General features: G+C 37.1%; 1 protein-coding gene across 1 annotated transcript; it reads right to left on the bottom strand.

Annotated features, from left to right (window-relative positions):
• Positions 1-1,335: 1,335 nt before the first annotated feature.
• Positions 1,336-6,180, bottom strand: LOC137710375 (auxin response factor 9-like). Its single transcript, XM_068449333.1, has 14 exons — positions 5,703-6,180; positions 5,490-5,596; positions 5,261-5,362; positions 4,910-4,966; positions 4,662-4,814; positions 4,463-4,547; positions 4,192-4,282; positions 3,859-4,023; positions 3,639-3,752; positions 3,465-3,537; positions 3,181-3,334; positions 2,432-3,045; positions 2,146-2,333; positions 1,336-2,036 (listed from the first exon to the last, which is right to left on the bottom strand). The coding sequence occupies exons 1-14, from the start codon at positions 5,716-5,718 to the stop codon at positions 1,907-1,909; spliced, it is 2,049 nt and encodes a 682-aa protein (XP_068305434.1). The 5' UTR covers positions 5,719-6,180; the 3' UTR covers positions 1,336-1,906.
• Positions 6,181-15,873: the final 9,693 nt, after the last annotated feature.

The raw sequence follows: 15,873 nt of genomic DNA, 5'->3' as shown, positions 1-15,873 counted from the left end.
TCTTCAATTTTTCGGATTTGAAATTTGATAGTGGTGGTTGGAGAATGAATAAGGAGAGGGTTCCTTGAATGAATTGTTGTGATTGTGGTGGTTTGATATCAGACAATGGAAGGCGTATTGCCGGAGTAACGTTGGGGCATCATCAGATTGTTGTTATGCTTGTGTTGTTTCAAAATCATAATAGGGGGTGGATTGTTGTGGCTTCATCAGATTAATATTGTGATTGTATTGGTTCAAATTAATTAAAGGGGGATTATGGTTGGAGTGTCGTGGCACCATTAGATTGTTCTGTGGTTGTATTGTTTAGAATTATAAAAGAGGGAGTATTGGAGTGTCATTGTAGCATTTTCAGATTGTCGTTGGAGTGGTAGTTCAAAATCCTAAGAATTTTGGTTTAAATAAAATTGAAATACAAGTCTTTTTTGGTTAAATGAGGTTCTTTAAAATGACTTTTTGGTTGTTTTTAAAATTACTGGGAGTATAGTTGTGGTGCTAGTGTGGTTGTGTTGTTTGAGTGATGGTGCAACATCAAAATGGGAGCATGTTGTTAGAAGTCGTTAGTGCGTCGCTTCATTTTTTATCTCTTCCTGATTAATTAAGTGTAATATGAACTTTTTACAGGCAAATTCGATCAAAAAAGTAATTTTTAGAAAGTAACGAAAAGTGCAACCAAATGTCGAAACATTTGTGGCTAATTGCCCGACAAAAATTCAATGCCCTAGAAAGTGTTTTAGTCCTCTAAATATAGCAGTTTCAAGAATCGACTTGAAAAACCTTTGGAAAGACAAAGCCATGAAGAAACTAGATTGGATTGGGTTGGGTTGGGTTAATTCGAAAAATAAAATAACTAGTTTGGGTTGGGTTGGATATTACGACCAAACAACTAGACTGAATTAACTCAATTGGATGTGTCTATCAGATCCAATCACGTCGCGTTCAAAATTGTGATTAACAACCGATCAAAATTAAATTCGATTGATTAGTCTGTATCTAACTTGCCATTCACAAAATTCAATTGAATTCAATCAGTTGGTTTGGGCAGATTGAAGGTTGGTAATCCAATCCGCTCATATAGTCCAAACCAAGCTCATGACAAAGGACAAGTAGCCTTTTATCACAGTGGTAAGAAAATGTTGAGATCTTACTTGATATCGTGAGTTTAAATTCCGTCCGTGGCTAATTTAACATCTACAACAATTCCGTCCGTGGCTAATTTAACATCTACAACAACAACAAAGCCGTCTCCACTAAGGGCTAATCTTAAAATAAATAAAAAATAAAAAAACATAAAAAACATGGCAAGGGAACAAGAGAGTTAACAACCCATCCCACCCACAAGAAGCGACATATGCACAAATTTTGAGGGATTAAAACAAATTAGCAAAGGATTATTAAAAACCATTCAAAGCCTAATTATATTAATTAATTAACTAATCCAGCAACACGAGATTGCATACTGCATACTGCATACTGTCACACACTAACCACCAAAATATTACACTGCCAAAGTACACATATATTTACAACAGCATCACATGAAGCAAAATACCCTAAAAACCCACCAAAACCCTCAAAACACCCGACTCCTCCTCCGACCCACCACAAATTGCCTTTAAATATTCACAGACTCCTAATCCTACCCACTACCAAACACATTACAATTACACAATTGCCATTACATCTTTTTCAGTTTCCAGTCAAATGTTGTCTAGCTAGCTCTAAAAAACGAGCTATCAATTAGCCGATGTCCCTTCTTCCAACTTCAATTTTCTTCCTCCTCCTGCCCAAAAATCAAGTCTTCCCTCCCTCCCTCCCTCCCTCCCTCCATCCACAAACAAACAAACGACGTGACCCGAAAATCAACGAAACCAAAGCGGTAACTAAAAAATCAACAACCTGTTCGATGTTAGTCCGAGCTTATTAACGGTCCCCCTTCAACTTCTTGTGACGACATTGGAAGTTTGCAGCCGGCGCTAATTTTCTTCATGTCTTGACTTGAACATATAAAGATTCTTTTCACCATGTCACAGAATTCCCTGCAAAGAAAACGACGCAAAGGTTTCATAACTAAACAAGGAAACATGTTAGGAAAATCCAAACACAACACGTTTGTGTGATATATTTTTTGCAATAAAGTATACTTACGACCACGGGTCATCACCCATAAGCATCATATCTCCTTCATTATCAGTAAAGACAATTTGCCACATGTTACTGTGGCGAATCTGTCCCTTGATGTCAAACATCTCCTCCAGTTCATCTATAAGCTGATCATATCCTTCCAATGTCGTCAAGTCCACTGCTCGGCCAACAGCTATCCCCTGCATTTGAACCTTTTGGAATGTACAAACACCACAAATCATCATAATCTATAACACAAATATCACACTTCAGAGGCAGAAATAATATAAAATAATTATACTTTGAGCACCTTGGTGCGACTTCTGGCGGACGTAGAGCAACTATGTTTGCTCTGTGTTTCCTTCGGTGATACTTGCAGCTGTCCAGGTTTGCCTTCTTTAGAAGTCTTTGAAAGGTCAGATTTCTGGTCTGACTCGGCTGCTAACATGTTACTAACACGTCCTTCAGGGGTTCCAGTAGATCCACTGATTGGTTGCAGAGGTACCTTCTCCATGGCAGGGGAGCTTGTAGAATGATTTGTAAAGTCTATTCCAAAAATTCGACAACTAGTAGCTGTCTCAGTTTTCTTCTCTTTTTCAACATGGTCAAACATTGAGTCATTTTTCAGCTTTGATGAGTTTGGAGTCGAATATCCAGAGAAAACAGGCCAAGCAGAAACACTTTTACTATCCTCCATTGTTTCCTGAAACATGTGCGGAGAACCACCTGCCTGAGAAGAGAACCATCCCGCATCAGTCTGAGTCCTTGGAACAGAGTTGTTGCTGATCACATCTGCCTGTTGGTGTTGCCATCCAACATGACTTTCACTTCTTTTGCCTTCAGCAGAGACACTCAGTGGTGACTTGTCATGGGACTGTGACAGCCCAGAATTCCACATAGCTGACGCTGTTGAACTCATTGCATCTAATATCCACACAAGGTAAGTTAGAATTTAGAACACTCGGAACTAAAAAAAACCAATCCAAGGCAAATGGAAAAAACGGGGCCGGTGTTGCTGTTTAGTTGGTTACTGGGAAACAAAAGGTAAAAGGTTCCTACCAAGAGCTGGGATTTCAGTGGGTGGTCGAGGCCTTTTGTTCTTCACCACAGCTGGTTGAGGAAGGCTTGGAGGTACAGACGCCACAAAAGGTTCTATCTCCCAAGGCGATACCTTGTCAGGCCTTGGAATGGATGCAGATTCGTCCCAGTGAACCTTGGAAGATATTTCACAAGAGCAAATTTATGTCGGAACATTTAAGGTCCAATACAAGGACAAGGGGGAGGAAAGGAGAAAGGAACAAGACGACAAGAAAAAGAAAAGGAAACCGGTACAAAGAGTTTACTTTAAGTGATCGCCATTTTGAATCTGCCCAGTGAGGAGATATATCTTCAAGACCAACAATTGTGCCTGAAAACCTGGAAAAATTAAAGAACATAGAACAAGAATACATTAGAAAGCCCATAAACAAATTTATTGCCGGTAAACACACTATAGCACTGCTGAATTTGACTTCTACCTTCTCTCAGGAACATCCTCCCCCTCGAACCTCATTTTGAATCTAATTCCGACTGAAAACTTATTGTTGACAGCCTCCAAATACTTGTTCAAACCAATAATGAACTGACTAGTCCTGGACATTTCAAAAGGAAATCAAGATAGAATATGAGAAATCATGTGTTAAATGATTCGACGTATAGATCATTTTAAATTCATCTGGTTAACATAATACAACATACCTTGGTTTATAATAGACGACAAAAAGAGTTTGGGTTGCAAGTGCATGAGATGCAGTTGCAAGCACCCCTACATGCATGCTTTGACTCGAGATCACAGATGATGGCATGCTGCTCTGTTGACGAGCAAGACGTCTAACTCCAACACGTAACTCCCCGTTGACCCCTCTAAGAAACCAAATTTCAACAGATTAGTGACTGTTTGATCGAAAAACATATGCCCCATATATCATACGGGAAAATTCAATTTTCCAGGCAGTTACACTGTTAAATTTAGTGGACAACTAATAAAGAGACAACAGGAATGAAGGGGTGAGAACAAATGAATATGTATACCTGAGAAATACAAAGGAATCTCCAGCACTTAATCTCTTGGAGGTGACAAAAGTACTCCACCCTGTTGTAAGCAAGTGCCTCCGTGGTTGACCTGTTCAGTTAATCACAGATAGAGGAACTGTGAGCAACGATTGATATGGTTAATTGACATGTCTGAATTTTCCTTATAGGATTAGCTGTCCAACTCATGAGCTCTTTCTAATAATTATGAAATCAAATCACACATTTGGTGGGACAACTGCAAAAGTGCAGAGCAAATGAAATACGTCACCTCTGAAAATATGCTTAAATCGCCACTCGTAACCATGAAGATCCTTGGCAACCAATTCCTGAGTTGGGGTTGCCTGGGTCATGTCCTGAAAAAGAATACACACATGGTGAAGAAGTACAGACATGCAAATCAAATCAAAGAAATAATGAGACCTAGAAAGAACAGTCAAAACAAAAGCTAGAACAGAGAGAGTATATACCAGTGGAGGAAGGCATTCAGTGGCATGTTTCCGAAGAACAGAAAACCCGCCATGGGTGCTTGTATCAGAGGCAGTTAAAACTTTGCAGAATGAGTGAACTGCAGGTCTTTGAGGTTCAGTAAGGCATGGATCAGGACTAGTAGGCTCCGTTTGCTAAACATATAAACATATAACATTAACAATGACAACGAAATAATGCTCGGACAGAGAAAAGTTAATCAGGAAGAAGCAGCTCATTTGAATCTTACATTTACATCTGGAATTAAAGTAATCTGTGCATAAACCTCATCTGTTTCCTGCTCAGCCTAATATTGCAGACAACTCAAGGTAAGATATTTCCAAACAAATAATTTCACAAATTATTCCAAACTTGTTTGGTTACTGAGAAAACCCAGCAAATTGAAGACATATATTCGACAGATTTTAAAGTTGAAGACTTTCCAATCATTGGGACCTCCTAATCAGCTGAAGATGAACTCAACCAACAGATCCAACTGATCTCACTTATCATTTTGCAGGAATCAACAAAAGTTTTCTAATTCCAATCCCTCGTTTTCTCAGCAACCAAACACAAATTAGAGAAAACAAAGAGGAAATACCAGTAGGTTAACGTTAACGACGCGGCAAAGAATCTTCGAGGGAAGATTGAACTGCGGAATCCCTTGATTCAGTTCCTGATTTGTTGGCGTTGACGCCTCCAACTAAAAAATAATCCCCAAAAATAGCAAAAAAAAAAATTCAATTTCGACGAAAGGATAACAATTCCATATGCAGAAAAACAAAAATTAGAAAAAAAATAAAAATAAAAAAGGAAGATGGAAAACTCACTTGTTCCATGTGGCCCTGTGGAAAGTAGAGGACTCTCTCGTTGACGCGAGGCACATCGACGAGTGGGCCCGCGCAGGCCTTCCATAGCTCCGGATACAGATCGCCGCCTGCAAAACAGAACCCCCAAACAAAAAGGGGAAGAAAAAACGTTAATTTTCCGGGAAAATCCGAGAAAGTCTGAGAAAATGAGAGAGAAAATCAACGGATATTCACCTTCCCGATTCGCCATCGTTGAACTCGAACCCTCCCGAGTCAAAAAATTTCAAACTTGCCCCAACAAAAGCTCAGACGATTCTGATTCTCTCTCTCCCCTTTCTCTCTCTACCTCTCTCTGTCTCTGTCTGTCTCTTTCTCGGTCTACGCAGACAACGCTGAGCTGAATGTATACTTATACTTGAGCACAATAATAGCACCAATAATGACTCCTTAATCAGCCGTTAATACGATTTTAATCACACAAAGCTTCCACTTTTTATCGCTTCACACACCCTTCGTGTAACAATCGCTGATCGATAAAAACCGTTTCGCCGAAACCAACAAACCGTTACAATACCGCCTTCTCTGCTCGCAAAACCGCTTTTCTTCCTCCTCGCTCCCTCTCTTTCTCTCTCTAAAAACACTCTCGCTCTCTCTCTCTCTCTCTCTCTCTCTCTCTCTCTCTCGGGAATCCACGTCGAGGAAACGCAGTTACAGAGAGAATCCACAAACCGCTATGCGCGCGTCTTCTTATACGCGACTTTGTGTTCGCTTTAACTCTGACGTCTGACCCTCTCTCTCTCTCCCCTCCCTTCTGTGTGACTGAACTAACCGTAGTTAGAGAGTAACCGGAGGGGTGGGTTAACGGACAGGAGCAGCGCGTAACGGAAAGGTGGGGTCCTGCGGGGTGTAAAGGAGCAGAAACACGACGGCGTTTCGTAACGGCTGGTTTTAAATTTTAATTCGTTGATGCGAACGGCGCTTCGGGATGCGTGTGGTTTGGTGTAACGGAGCTGTTTGTCGCCGTTCCTTTCGTTGTCTGCTTCGAAGTAGGCAACAGGGTTGGCTCGAGTTAACCCGGCAGAATATTGGGGTTGGAATTTTAATTTCTTTTTAATTTCTTTTTTGTTTTTGTTAATTTTTTTTTTTATTTTTTTTATTACTAGACTTACCCATTGTCCAATTTCTACACCAACCATAAAAAAAATTAAAAAACTAAAATCCTATTAATTCATCCTAATTATTTCTAAAATGACCTCAAATATCTAAATCCTTTTTTTCTTCCACCCCAACTGCATCATCAGCGTATGTAGAAGTCGCCACACCGTCGGCAACAAAATGCACCACTGGCAGCCTCTCGAACTGCTTCATCTGCATCATGACATCGTACGGCCCCGCGATTCTCTTCGAGTACACAAACACCTCCTCATCGTCCATGTTCCTCAAAACCCCGATGTTCCCCCATCACGTGTCGTACAAGTCGAACCTCCTCGAAGATGTTTCCGGTGCCGACCGGGAGGGTGAGGATCTCGTTCTCATCGACATAGTCCATGCCGATGGCTTCAAGGATTTGGTCCTTGACAAAATGGCCGATGCAGGCTTTGGCCATGACGGGGATGGTGACGGAACGATTGATTTCCTTGATGAGCTAGGGGTTGGACATTCGAGCGATGCCGCCCCAGGATCAGATGTCGGCGGGGACACACTCAAGAGCCATGACGGCGTAGGCCTCCCCGGTGACGCGAGCGTGGGTCAGCAGATGTTTCTAGGTCCTTTGATGTAATTTTACAAAACAGTAAAAATGGTAGTAAAAATTTTATAAACCAGTAGGGGGGATTTATTTTTATTTTTATTTTTAAAGGTCTCAACGGGTGGTAAGTTACGATTATCCATTCTTTTCGAGTGTTGGGAAGATTCACAGATGTATTTTAACCTCTCCTGGCCACAAGTTTGGCTTCTATACCATCAACGTGTTTCAAACCTGAGATCTTCATTTTTTATTTTTAAGGAAGCTTTGTAATCTGTCATTTACCACTAAATCACCAACTCATGGTTGACATAGAGTGGATTTATCTCCCATCCTTAATTTTTGAATCTTTGGTTTGATAATTACGTTACATGGCACTCGGTAACGAGGGTGGCACTCGCCGAAACACGTGGGTGAGCATTTGGATCTTGGTCTTGGTCGGTTTTTATCACCTTTTCTTTTCCCCAGACAATCTGTGAGCGGTTTGGTGGTTCTTGGTCACGCACGTCAGCGGAGGTGAACCTCTAGGGTCCCATGGCGACATGTTATTTACCTTTCTTATTTTAACTTCCACGTAATCTTTATCTCCTATCTAGCAATGATGATGTGGTAACTTTTTTGCTTCGTGGGTTGGATGAAATTGAATCTCTAGGATATTATTGGATTAGCAGGGACATATAAGACAGAAGTTGTAATTCATAATGTTCAGTCTATTCATTTCATATTTTGACACAACAAACAATTGATTGATGGACTTTATTGAAGTCAATTTTAATTGGTCACAACTTATTCCAACCGGACTACCAGGTAGGCATTTAAGGCCCTTTCGCGGGTTGTGTTGGATTGCGCATTTAGGATAGAATTGGATTATCAGGGACATATAAGACAAGATTTGTAACCCATATATAAGAATAGATTAGATAACTCACTCATTCAATCTTGTCTGTCTCACATTTTAACATGACAAACAATAAATTAGACTCAAGTCCGTTTTAATGGTCATAATATATCTCAATCAACCTACAAACAGGCCCTTACAGTTTTGAATGCAAAACTAAATTTACATTGATCAATAAAACTGCATTTTACTGTAGAGTTGAAATTGGACCATAGAAATGGTTGTACTTAAGTTTCTTTCATGCAGGGTATCATTTAACTTGGGAAAAGTGATGTGGGAGATCTCTGTCTGGAGAAATATTCCAATAGAGAAGTATGAGCACATGGTTAGTCATGCCACTCTCTTAAGTAATGAGCCATTTTGTATGAAAGTATTTAATTGGATAACAATTTATCTGGGTAATGCTAGAGAAACATGATTTGTCCACCAAATTATGTATCACATTCCACATGATACAAACTTTTATTATAATTATGGGGTGTGCTATCCACACACCCCATTTACTTATTACATACCCTTTGATAATTTCTATCCGTTGATCTTCTTCAATTAATCCGATCTGACGGTCGAAAATTAAAAAGGTGTGTGAGAAGTAAAATGGGGTGTATGGATATCACATCCCATAATTATTAATCAAATTTCAATTTGAATAGAAATTTTATAAGTTTAGTACATAAATTTAGTATGTCTAACATTATTCAAATAGTTTTTAATCATGACGAGATAAAAATTTGGTTATTTATTTTTAAAGGAGGCTACACCTATGTTGGTATCATTTTGCTCAAGAAAAACTTGGTGATGTGCCCGATAGAATGTTGAGTAATAAGTGTTGTTCAATAAAAACACGTCATATTTAAAAAAAAAAAATTATAAATAAAAATTTGTGCTTACGTGACATATTTTAACTAGATGGTACGTGTCGCTCAATATGTCAAATAGTAGGAGGCTCTTCACATGACATATTTTATAACGAACGTACGGTATATATCACCAAATGTAGTAGGGAGCGATCACTGCCAAAGTTTTTATTTTTATTTTTTTATATGATTTTATTAGAGAAAGGAAACTAAGAAATAATAAAATATGCTCCTTAATTACCACTGAAACTAAAAGTTCTCACTTGTTTAGTATTTGCTTTTTGTATCAAGACTTGATTACTATTTGTTTAGCAAGGAAAGAATTTAAATATTGAAATCTTTATATTAAAAATACAAAAAGCAGCAGCCATCAAGCTTGATAATCACAGTAAACTGTGAAAAAAGACGATGAGAAAACATGCATGCCACGTCAGATTAGGGTTTGCTTTACCTCTCCCCTCTCGGGGAAGAACAATGAAAAGGATGTAAAAATATTTGTTTAAACCCACCTTTATTTAACAAGTTAATTACTAGTCTAAGTAGTCCTCCTCTCCCTACTTTGCATCTTTTAACAACTTAAGCAACTCTCTGTCCCCACTACCATAATATATCTTATCATATATGAATATATGAATATGATTTTAATCAAATTATTATCCAAGATGTCTTCCACACACCTCATTTTTATATGCTTTATCTTAATAATTAATTAGTTTATTAATCTAATCTTTTTTAATATCATGCATAATATAGTGCTAAGCTTCCTTCTTTTTCTGTGGGTAGGACATTTTATTGATCATACCATATATATTAATTAATGGATAATGTTAAGGAGACCAAATTTTATAAACCAAATGATGTGGATGCTGATGGTTTGATTATTGCTTAAATGTTGATTAACGTGTTTATTTCTGATTGGATCCATCTCATTTGGTTGCAAATGCAGTTTAAAATTTTAGTCTCCCTACAATGCAACCAAGTGGTTAAATATTACGTGCATTTGTATTAAAAAAAAAATTATGGGTAAGAGTTCTACTTTTAATCTGAGTGAGATTAAAATAAATTTGGTATATATGTTTTTGATATGTAAGTAATTGACCGGAAAAAAAAAAAAAAAAAAAGAAGAAGATATGTAAGTAATTGAACTGATATTAGTGTTGGACTAAATATATTTAATTCTAATAAAATATTATGGAGAAAAAATAATTGAACTCATTTTGAATTGAGAGGGGGTTAAAACCTCTTAGGAAACTGATAGTAACCGACTCCATAATAAGAGGAGCAGTTGCCATCAAATATATGCCCGTCTTTAATCACTCTTTTCAAGTTAACGTACGTAGTTCAATATACGCTCGTATTCATGGAGAAATTTTTCCAAGTGCCGGGAACACCATGACACATGGTCTTCCCTCACACATTAGGATTTGACATCTTGGATATCCTTTAATTTTATATTTCAATAAATAAATAAAATTAAATCCTAATGGGTGAGGGAACACCATGTGTCATGGTGTTCCTGGCACTTGGAAAAATTTCTCGTATTCATGATGAGTTTTTCTGGAGATACGAACTGATATCAATTAAGGTTTACTTCTGATTAGACGTTTTGACTACTAGAGCGTGATTTAGAGCATTTTTAAAAGAGATGTTAAATTGTCCATATAAGTTATAACAGTAAGAAAAAGACAGCCACTATTGTTTCCATCGAAATACCAAATTCTATGTAACATGACATGAAATGACAGCAAAAAAACTTATTGTCAAATTTACCAGCAGCTTCAAATTCGTTTTACTAAATATTTTAATGTTCACTCTCTCTGAAAGTCTGGAAAAACAGAAAAAAATTTCTAACCTTTTCAAACTTGTTCTTCCGAATCATCAGATCTATGACTCTCTCTCTCTCTCTCTCCTCTCTCCTCTCTCCTCTCTCATCTTTCTCTCAACTTGGTACTGGTAATGGGGTTTTGTACTAAAGGTTTTTTCTATACGGGAGGTCTCGATTTTCCAGCTAAAATCTAGATATGTGCTGGAGATTTGATAGTTGCTCAATGATATATATGTGTGTGTGTGTGTATTTTTTTTGTACAATGACACAAACTTATTGTATGATGTCAAATATGGACCGACTACATTAATTACTACTGTCATCATCTTATAGTTAGATATTCCTTTTTGATGTCATTATTGTATATATGACCATTCAATAGTGATAGTATTAAATAGTTGTAAGTATGGTAGTCAAATTCAAACTTTAATCATAAGTTGATTGAAATGTATATAATGAAAGCCTGGCCACAGTCAAACAGACTCATCAGCTTGGAGTTTCGAACTCGGGACCTCCCTGTTTTTTGTATTTTGAGAGCCTAAATCCGCACCCTTACCATTGGCCACTTGACGTGGTTGATTAATTTTGATTATTCAATAAACCAAATTCAATAAAAAATAGTGATATGGAACCAAATTAGTCTAATTTTTTTTTTTTGAATCTTTTATCTTGGGACCCCCCGATCTTGAAATCCTGGATCCGCCACTGCACACAAGTAAAAGGCAATTATAAATATGTGGTTTACTAAATCGGATATGTTATTTATTTTACCTCATACATTTGAAACAAAGTAATGAAAATGAAAACACTCATCCTCTTCCTCCCACTCATCCATAACCCGAGTTATTTTTTAGTGTGGTCGCACCATCACGTGAATCATTATATTATAATTTCACTCGAATTATAATGTGCATCTATTTTTTAGTACTACATCAATTATTTATAATGTATCAACAAAATTGTCCATTTGTATACTAAAACAAGAATTAGAAATGGCATTGTAGCCGTCACCACTTTCAAATTTATCTCATCTGCTGCCATAACCTCCTTCTCAATGTTTGGCCGTCACCTTTGATGCCCGCACCTTATCAGCCTTCAACCTTCTCCCTAATCCCATCCATGAACGACACACCCTCTCCTCTGTCGTCCCCCAATGATGGCGCCAATACGTACGAGGCATTCACAACATATCCGCCATCAGCTCTTTCTTCTGTGTCTTCTTCTTCATCTTCGTCAAGCTTTGCAAGAGTTGTGATCATGAGAGTCGCTATGGAGAAAGGAGATGAGAATGCAAAGAAAACAAATAGGGTTGGGTTTTAGGGCTGGTTTGGTATTGTTGTGTTTTGAAAAAAAACTTCTTCTGTTGTGTTGTGAGAATAAGATCCTTTTTTTCTTCTTCACGTTTTCATCTTTTTTTCACCCAAAACTGTGAAAATAAGCCGTTTTTAAGTGTTTACCAAACACCTTTTTGAGCTCAGCTTTTTTTGATACCCACTTTTTATAAAAACACCTTGATACCAAATCAGTACTTAGTGGAGGAACAAATAACTTTTTTACCCTAAAAAATTGTTCATGTGGAAAACATTTGGCGGAGTATTGGAAGGAAAGTTAGAAAATCTAACGGTAAGAGAGTAATTGACTAATTTTATAAGTTCAAAAGAGTAATTAACTAAAATTAAAGTGCAGAAGATAAATTGGCAATTTTTTACAAGTCAAAAAATAACTTTTCAAGTTTGAAGTTCGAAGTTAAATATGTGTGGATGAGCGAAGGTAAAATGTAGCAACAAGAAAGTGAGGGGCGCGCAAGAAAAGCGAGGCGCGTGCAAGTGTATGTGATTGTGCGCATATGTGACAGAGAGATTAAGAAACCCCTACAAATAATGGGGCTTCTAATTGCGAGCGAAAATAATTAATTAGACTATATAATCTTTGGTGATGCCGCCAACTGCCAAGTGTGATTACCTTTTCGCAAAGGTCGTATAAGAAAAAGGATTATATTAATCAAACAGTGTAAGAAGAAAAGAGACCATCATTATGCTGCACACACTTTTTGTAGTAAACAACCATAACCGAAAGCCACATAGGAGGAAAGAGGTGCGGTCGTATCTGTGGCAGTTGGAAATTGACCTAAGAGCAAGAATTTACCTTTTTGATTCCTCTGAACTTACACGGAATGGTTTCGGTTTTTACTTTTTCCACCCCCACAACACCATGATGTTATCTCTCCTTTCCCATAGATTTCTGTGATTGTGCTGAGATCTCTCCTAGTCTTCAAGAACATCATCAACCATGATGAGTTTATCAAAACGCACCATCCCCGTTTTCCAATTTTTCCCTTTTCTCTCCAAATATTGAATCTTTCTGCTTTTTCTGCTTGTTGAATTTTGTTTGTTTTTTCATTTTTTTAAAAAGAGGTTTTTTTATTTATTTTTTTATTTATTTTTATTTATTTATTTTATTTGGTAGAGTTGATCAGGAGCTTGCATGTGTTTACGGATTGGATGAGAGGAAGAGAAATGAGGTGGAGAGGGAGCTTGTATTCAAAGAAAATGAGTTGTATGTGGAGCTGCCAACTGAGCTGCTTCTCGTATTAATAAATTTCCAGCTTCCCAAGTGCTCCAAGGGCATGTCAGTGGCTCCTTCGTCTGCATTTTAGCATTTTATTTCCCTCTATTTTTTTTTCAGTCTCTGGGTACCCTTTTCAGTCTAATGAATTTAGTCTTGTGTTGTCTCTTTGTTTTTTATGGCTTTCATGGTCTTGTTCTTTTGGTTCAAGGTGGTCATTATTTGTAGTTGTGTTTGGTATGTACTAATTGCAGTATTACCCGACTAGATGTGTAAACATGTCGTTAGGATTTGCTTGTCTACATTTTATTGGAACTTTTTACCCTTTTAAATTTCACCCGCTCGAATAAATTATGGTTCACCACTGGACCATAACTATGATCATTGTAATCGGTGGACTACTTTGATGTATAGGGAGTTATTAATTAATTCACTGTATCTCGGATTTAAACCATCACCCTATTCATCTACTTACTACATATTGGTTCAACCGTCTCTCTCTTGAATGTTATTTAGGATAGTAATGTCAATTTGAATAAATTTAAAAATGACAGTTAAGCTTGTATGCAAATTCTGCCTTTTGGATTAAAATTTGCATTATAATTTGTCGTTTTGGTGGTGGCTGCAAGGCTGCAATGCATAACAACATTTTGATGAAAGCAATGTGAATTCTGGTCAGCATTTTTGGTTTTGTTTAATACGAATAAAAGTTAAAACAGCATTAGTGCTGTGGATAAGTGCAGAAGCAAAGTGAATTAGGGTCTTTAATTACTTTTGTTAATCCTTTTTTAATTAGAGAACGTGGATGAGAGTAAGGACAAACCAATCACAATTTGGTTATGTGTGTGTTTGGCTGTACCTATTCTTTTTCTCTAATATATGGCTTTGCATAATTAGGCCCCAAACACTTCGATTTTCTTATACTTAACTTTATCGTTCGACACCTGTCCTCTTATTATGTTAATTGTACTATCTTTGTGCTAATTATTGGATGTGTTTTTACAATAACATAATATTTTGTTAAATTGGGGGGAATTACTTCTTTTGTGTTATGTTTTACAAATCAATTGGAAAATAAAAATACAAAAAGAAAACCCAGAAACACTCTTCATTTTCTCTCAAAATCCTACTACCTCAACACCCTTAATATCAAGCGTACATTCATACAAAAATGATTTAGGTTATTGAGTAAATAACAAAATCCACAAACTACAATGTTCATGGGGTTATATTACTCATCACATATTTATTATTCCAAGTTTAAAATTATGCATGATCAGAGGCAGAGTCATGAAGGAACCAGAATAGTTCTAGGCTCATCTTGACATTTTTTTTTCATGCAGAAAAGTTTAGTGGTATACTTATGAATTTCAAGGTTTTTCGGTCGATTTAGGGCCCCAATCTGACGTTTTTACTATAATTTCTTTCATTGTGTTTTTGAGCTTTGAAGATGACTTTTGTTTGGGGTCAAAATGGAGAGAGGAAGAAAGTCAGAGAAATTTGAGATTTAGGTTAAGGAAGAGGATAACGAGGACCACAACATATTAGATCCAAACGGCGGCGATCAGTTACTCATCATCATGCGCATAACTAAATCATCTAATTTGATTAGTGTTCCATGCCAACTTTATCATGGCTTGGATAAAATCTGAGAGTGGTTTGCTCCTGCATCCAATCGTGATGACGTCCTAAGAGATGTAGCTGCATGTTGATCCACTGTTACGGTTTCGAAAGGAACATGCGGTGTATTTGCCCCCACCAGGGCCACCACAGCCCTTCAAACCTGGAATGCTCTTGTCACTGAAGACTACGGACAAAAATTATTTAAATGAAAAGAAGAAAATAACTCACTATTAAATTAAATGTGCTTCAGAAGAGAAAGTAATACATTATTTTATGTATATTTCTACCTTAATAAATCTTTTTGTTTACAAGAAAGAGAAAGTAGCAAGATTGGTGGGGTTTGTGGTATTGTAGAGGCACACCCCATGTGGAGACCAATTTGGTTGGTGTTCCTTGGCTGCATTCACGCCTGCCCAAAAAATGAAATCAATGACTTTGGTTTTGGAAAACCAAAGAAAAAATTAACGTTATTCACTCACCCTTTTTTACCTTTCACATGTTCTATCTAACTTTTGGCTCTCATATCAAATGAATTGAAGAATATTAATATTTTCCAACTTTTGGCTCTCATATCAAATGAATTGAAGAATGCTAAATGACAGAAATTAAGAAAATGTGTGTTGATATAGCATCATCTAAAAAATTGTTTTGAGGTACCACTTAGTACTACGGTTTAGTTGTATTTTTTTTCACTTGTAAGTGAGAGGTATCAGGTTCGATTATCATTAAAGGTGAATTTGAACCATATTATTATGGCTAGCCCATTGTAAGGTTTAACTCACTTCCTCCGCCCCCTTAATATAGCCCTTAATATAGATAGTATTGTTTGTTAAAAAAAAAAAAAAATTGTTTTGAGGTTGAAATCCCATGTGGGGTAGGGTACCCTACAAAAA

The sequence above is a fragment of the Pyrus communis genome, chromosome 12, assembly GCF_963583255.1.
Source record: "Pyrus communis chromosome 12, drPyrComm1.1, whole genome shotgun sequence".
NCBI lineage: Eukaryota > Viridiplantae > Streptophyta > Magnoliopsida > Rosales > Rosaceae > Pyrus > Pyrus communis.
This window is presented reverse-complemented; position numbering and strand designations above follow the sequence as displayed.

Coding starts and splice junctions, on each gene's coding strand:
- LOC137710375 (XM_068449333.1), bottom strand. Junction 4,967..5,260: donor TCGTTAACGTTAACCTACTG/GTATTTCCTCTT, acceptor CTGCAATATTAG/GCTGAGCAGGAAACAGATGA. Junction 4,024..4,191: donor GATTCCTTTGTATTTCTCAG/GTATACATATTC, acceptor TTGGTTTCTTAG/AGGGGTCAACGGGGAGTTAC.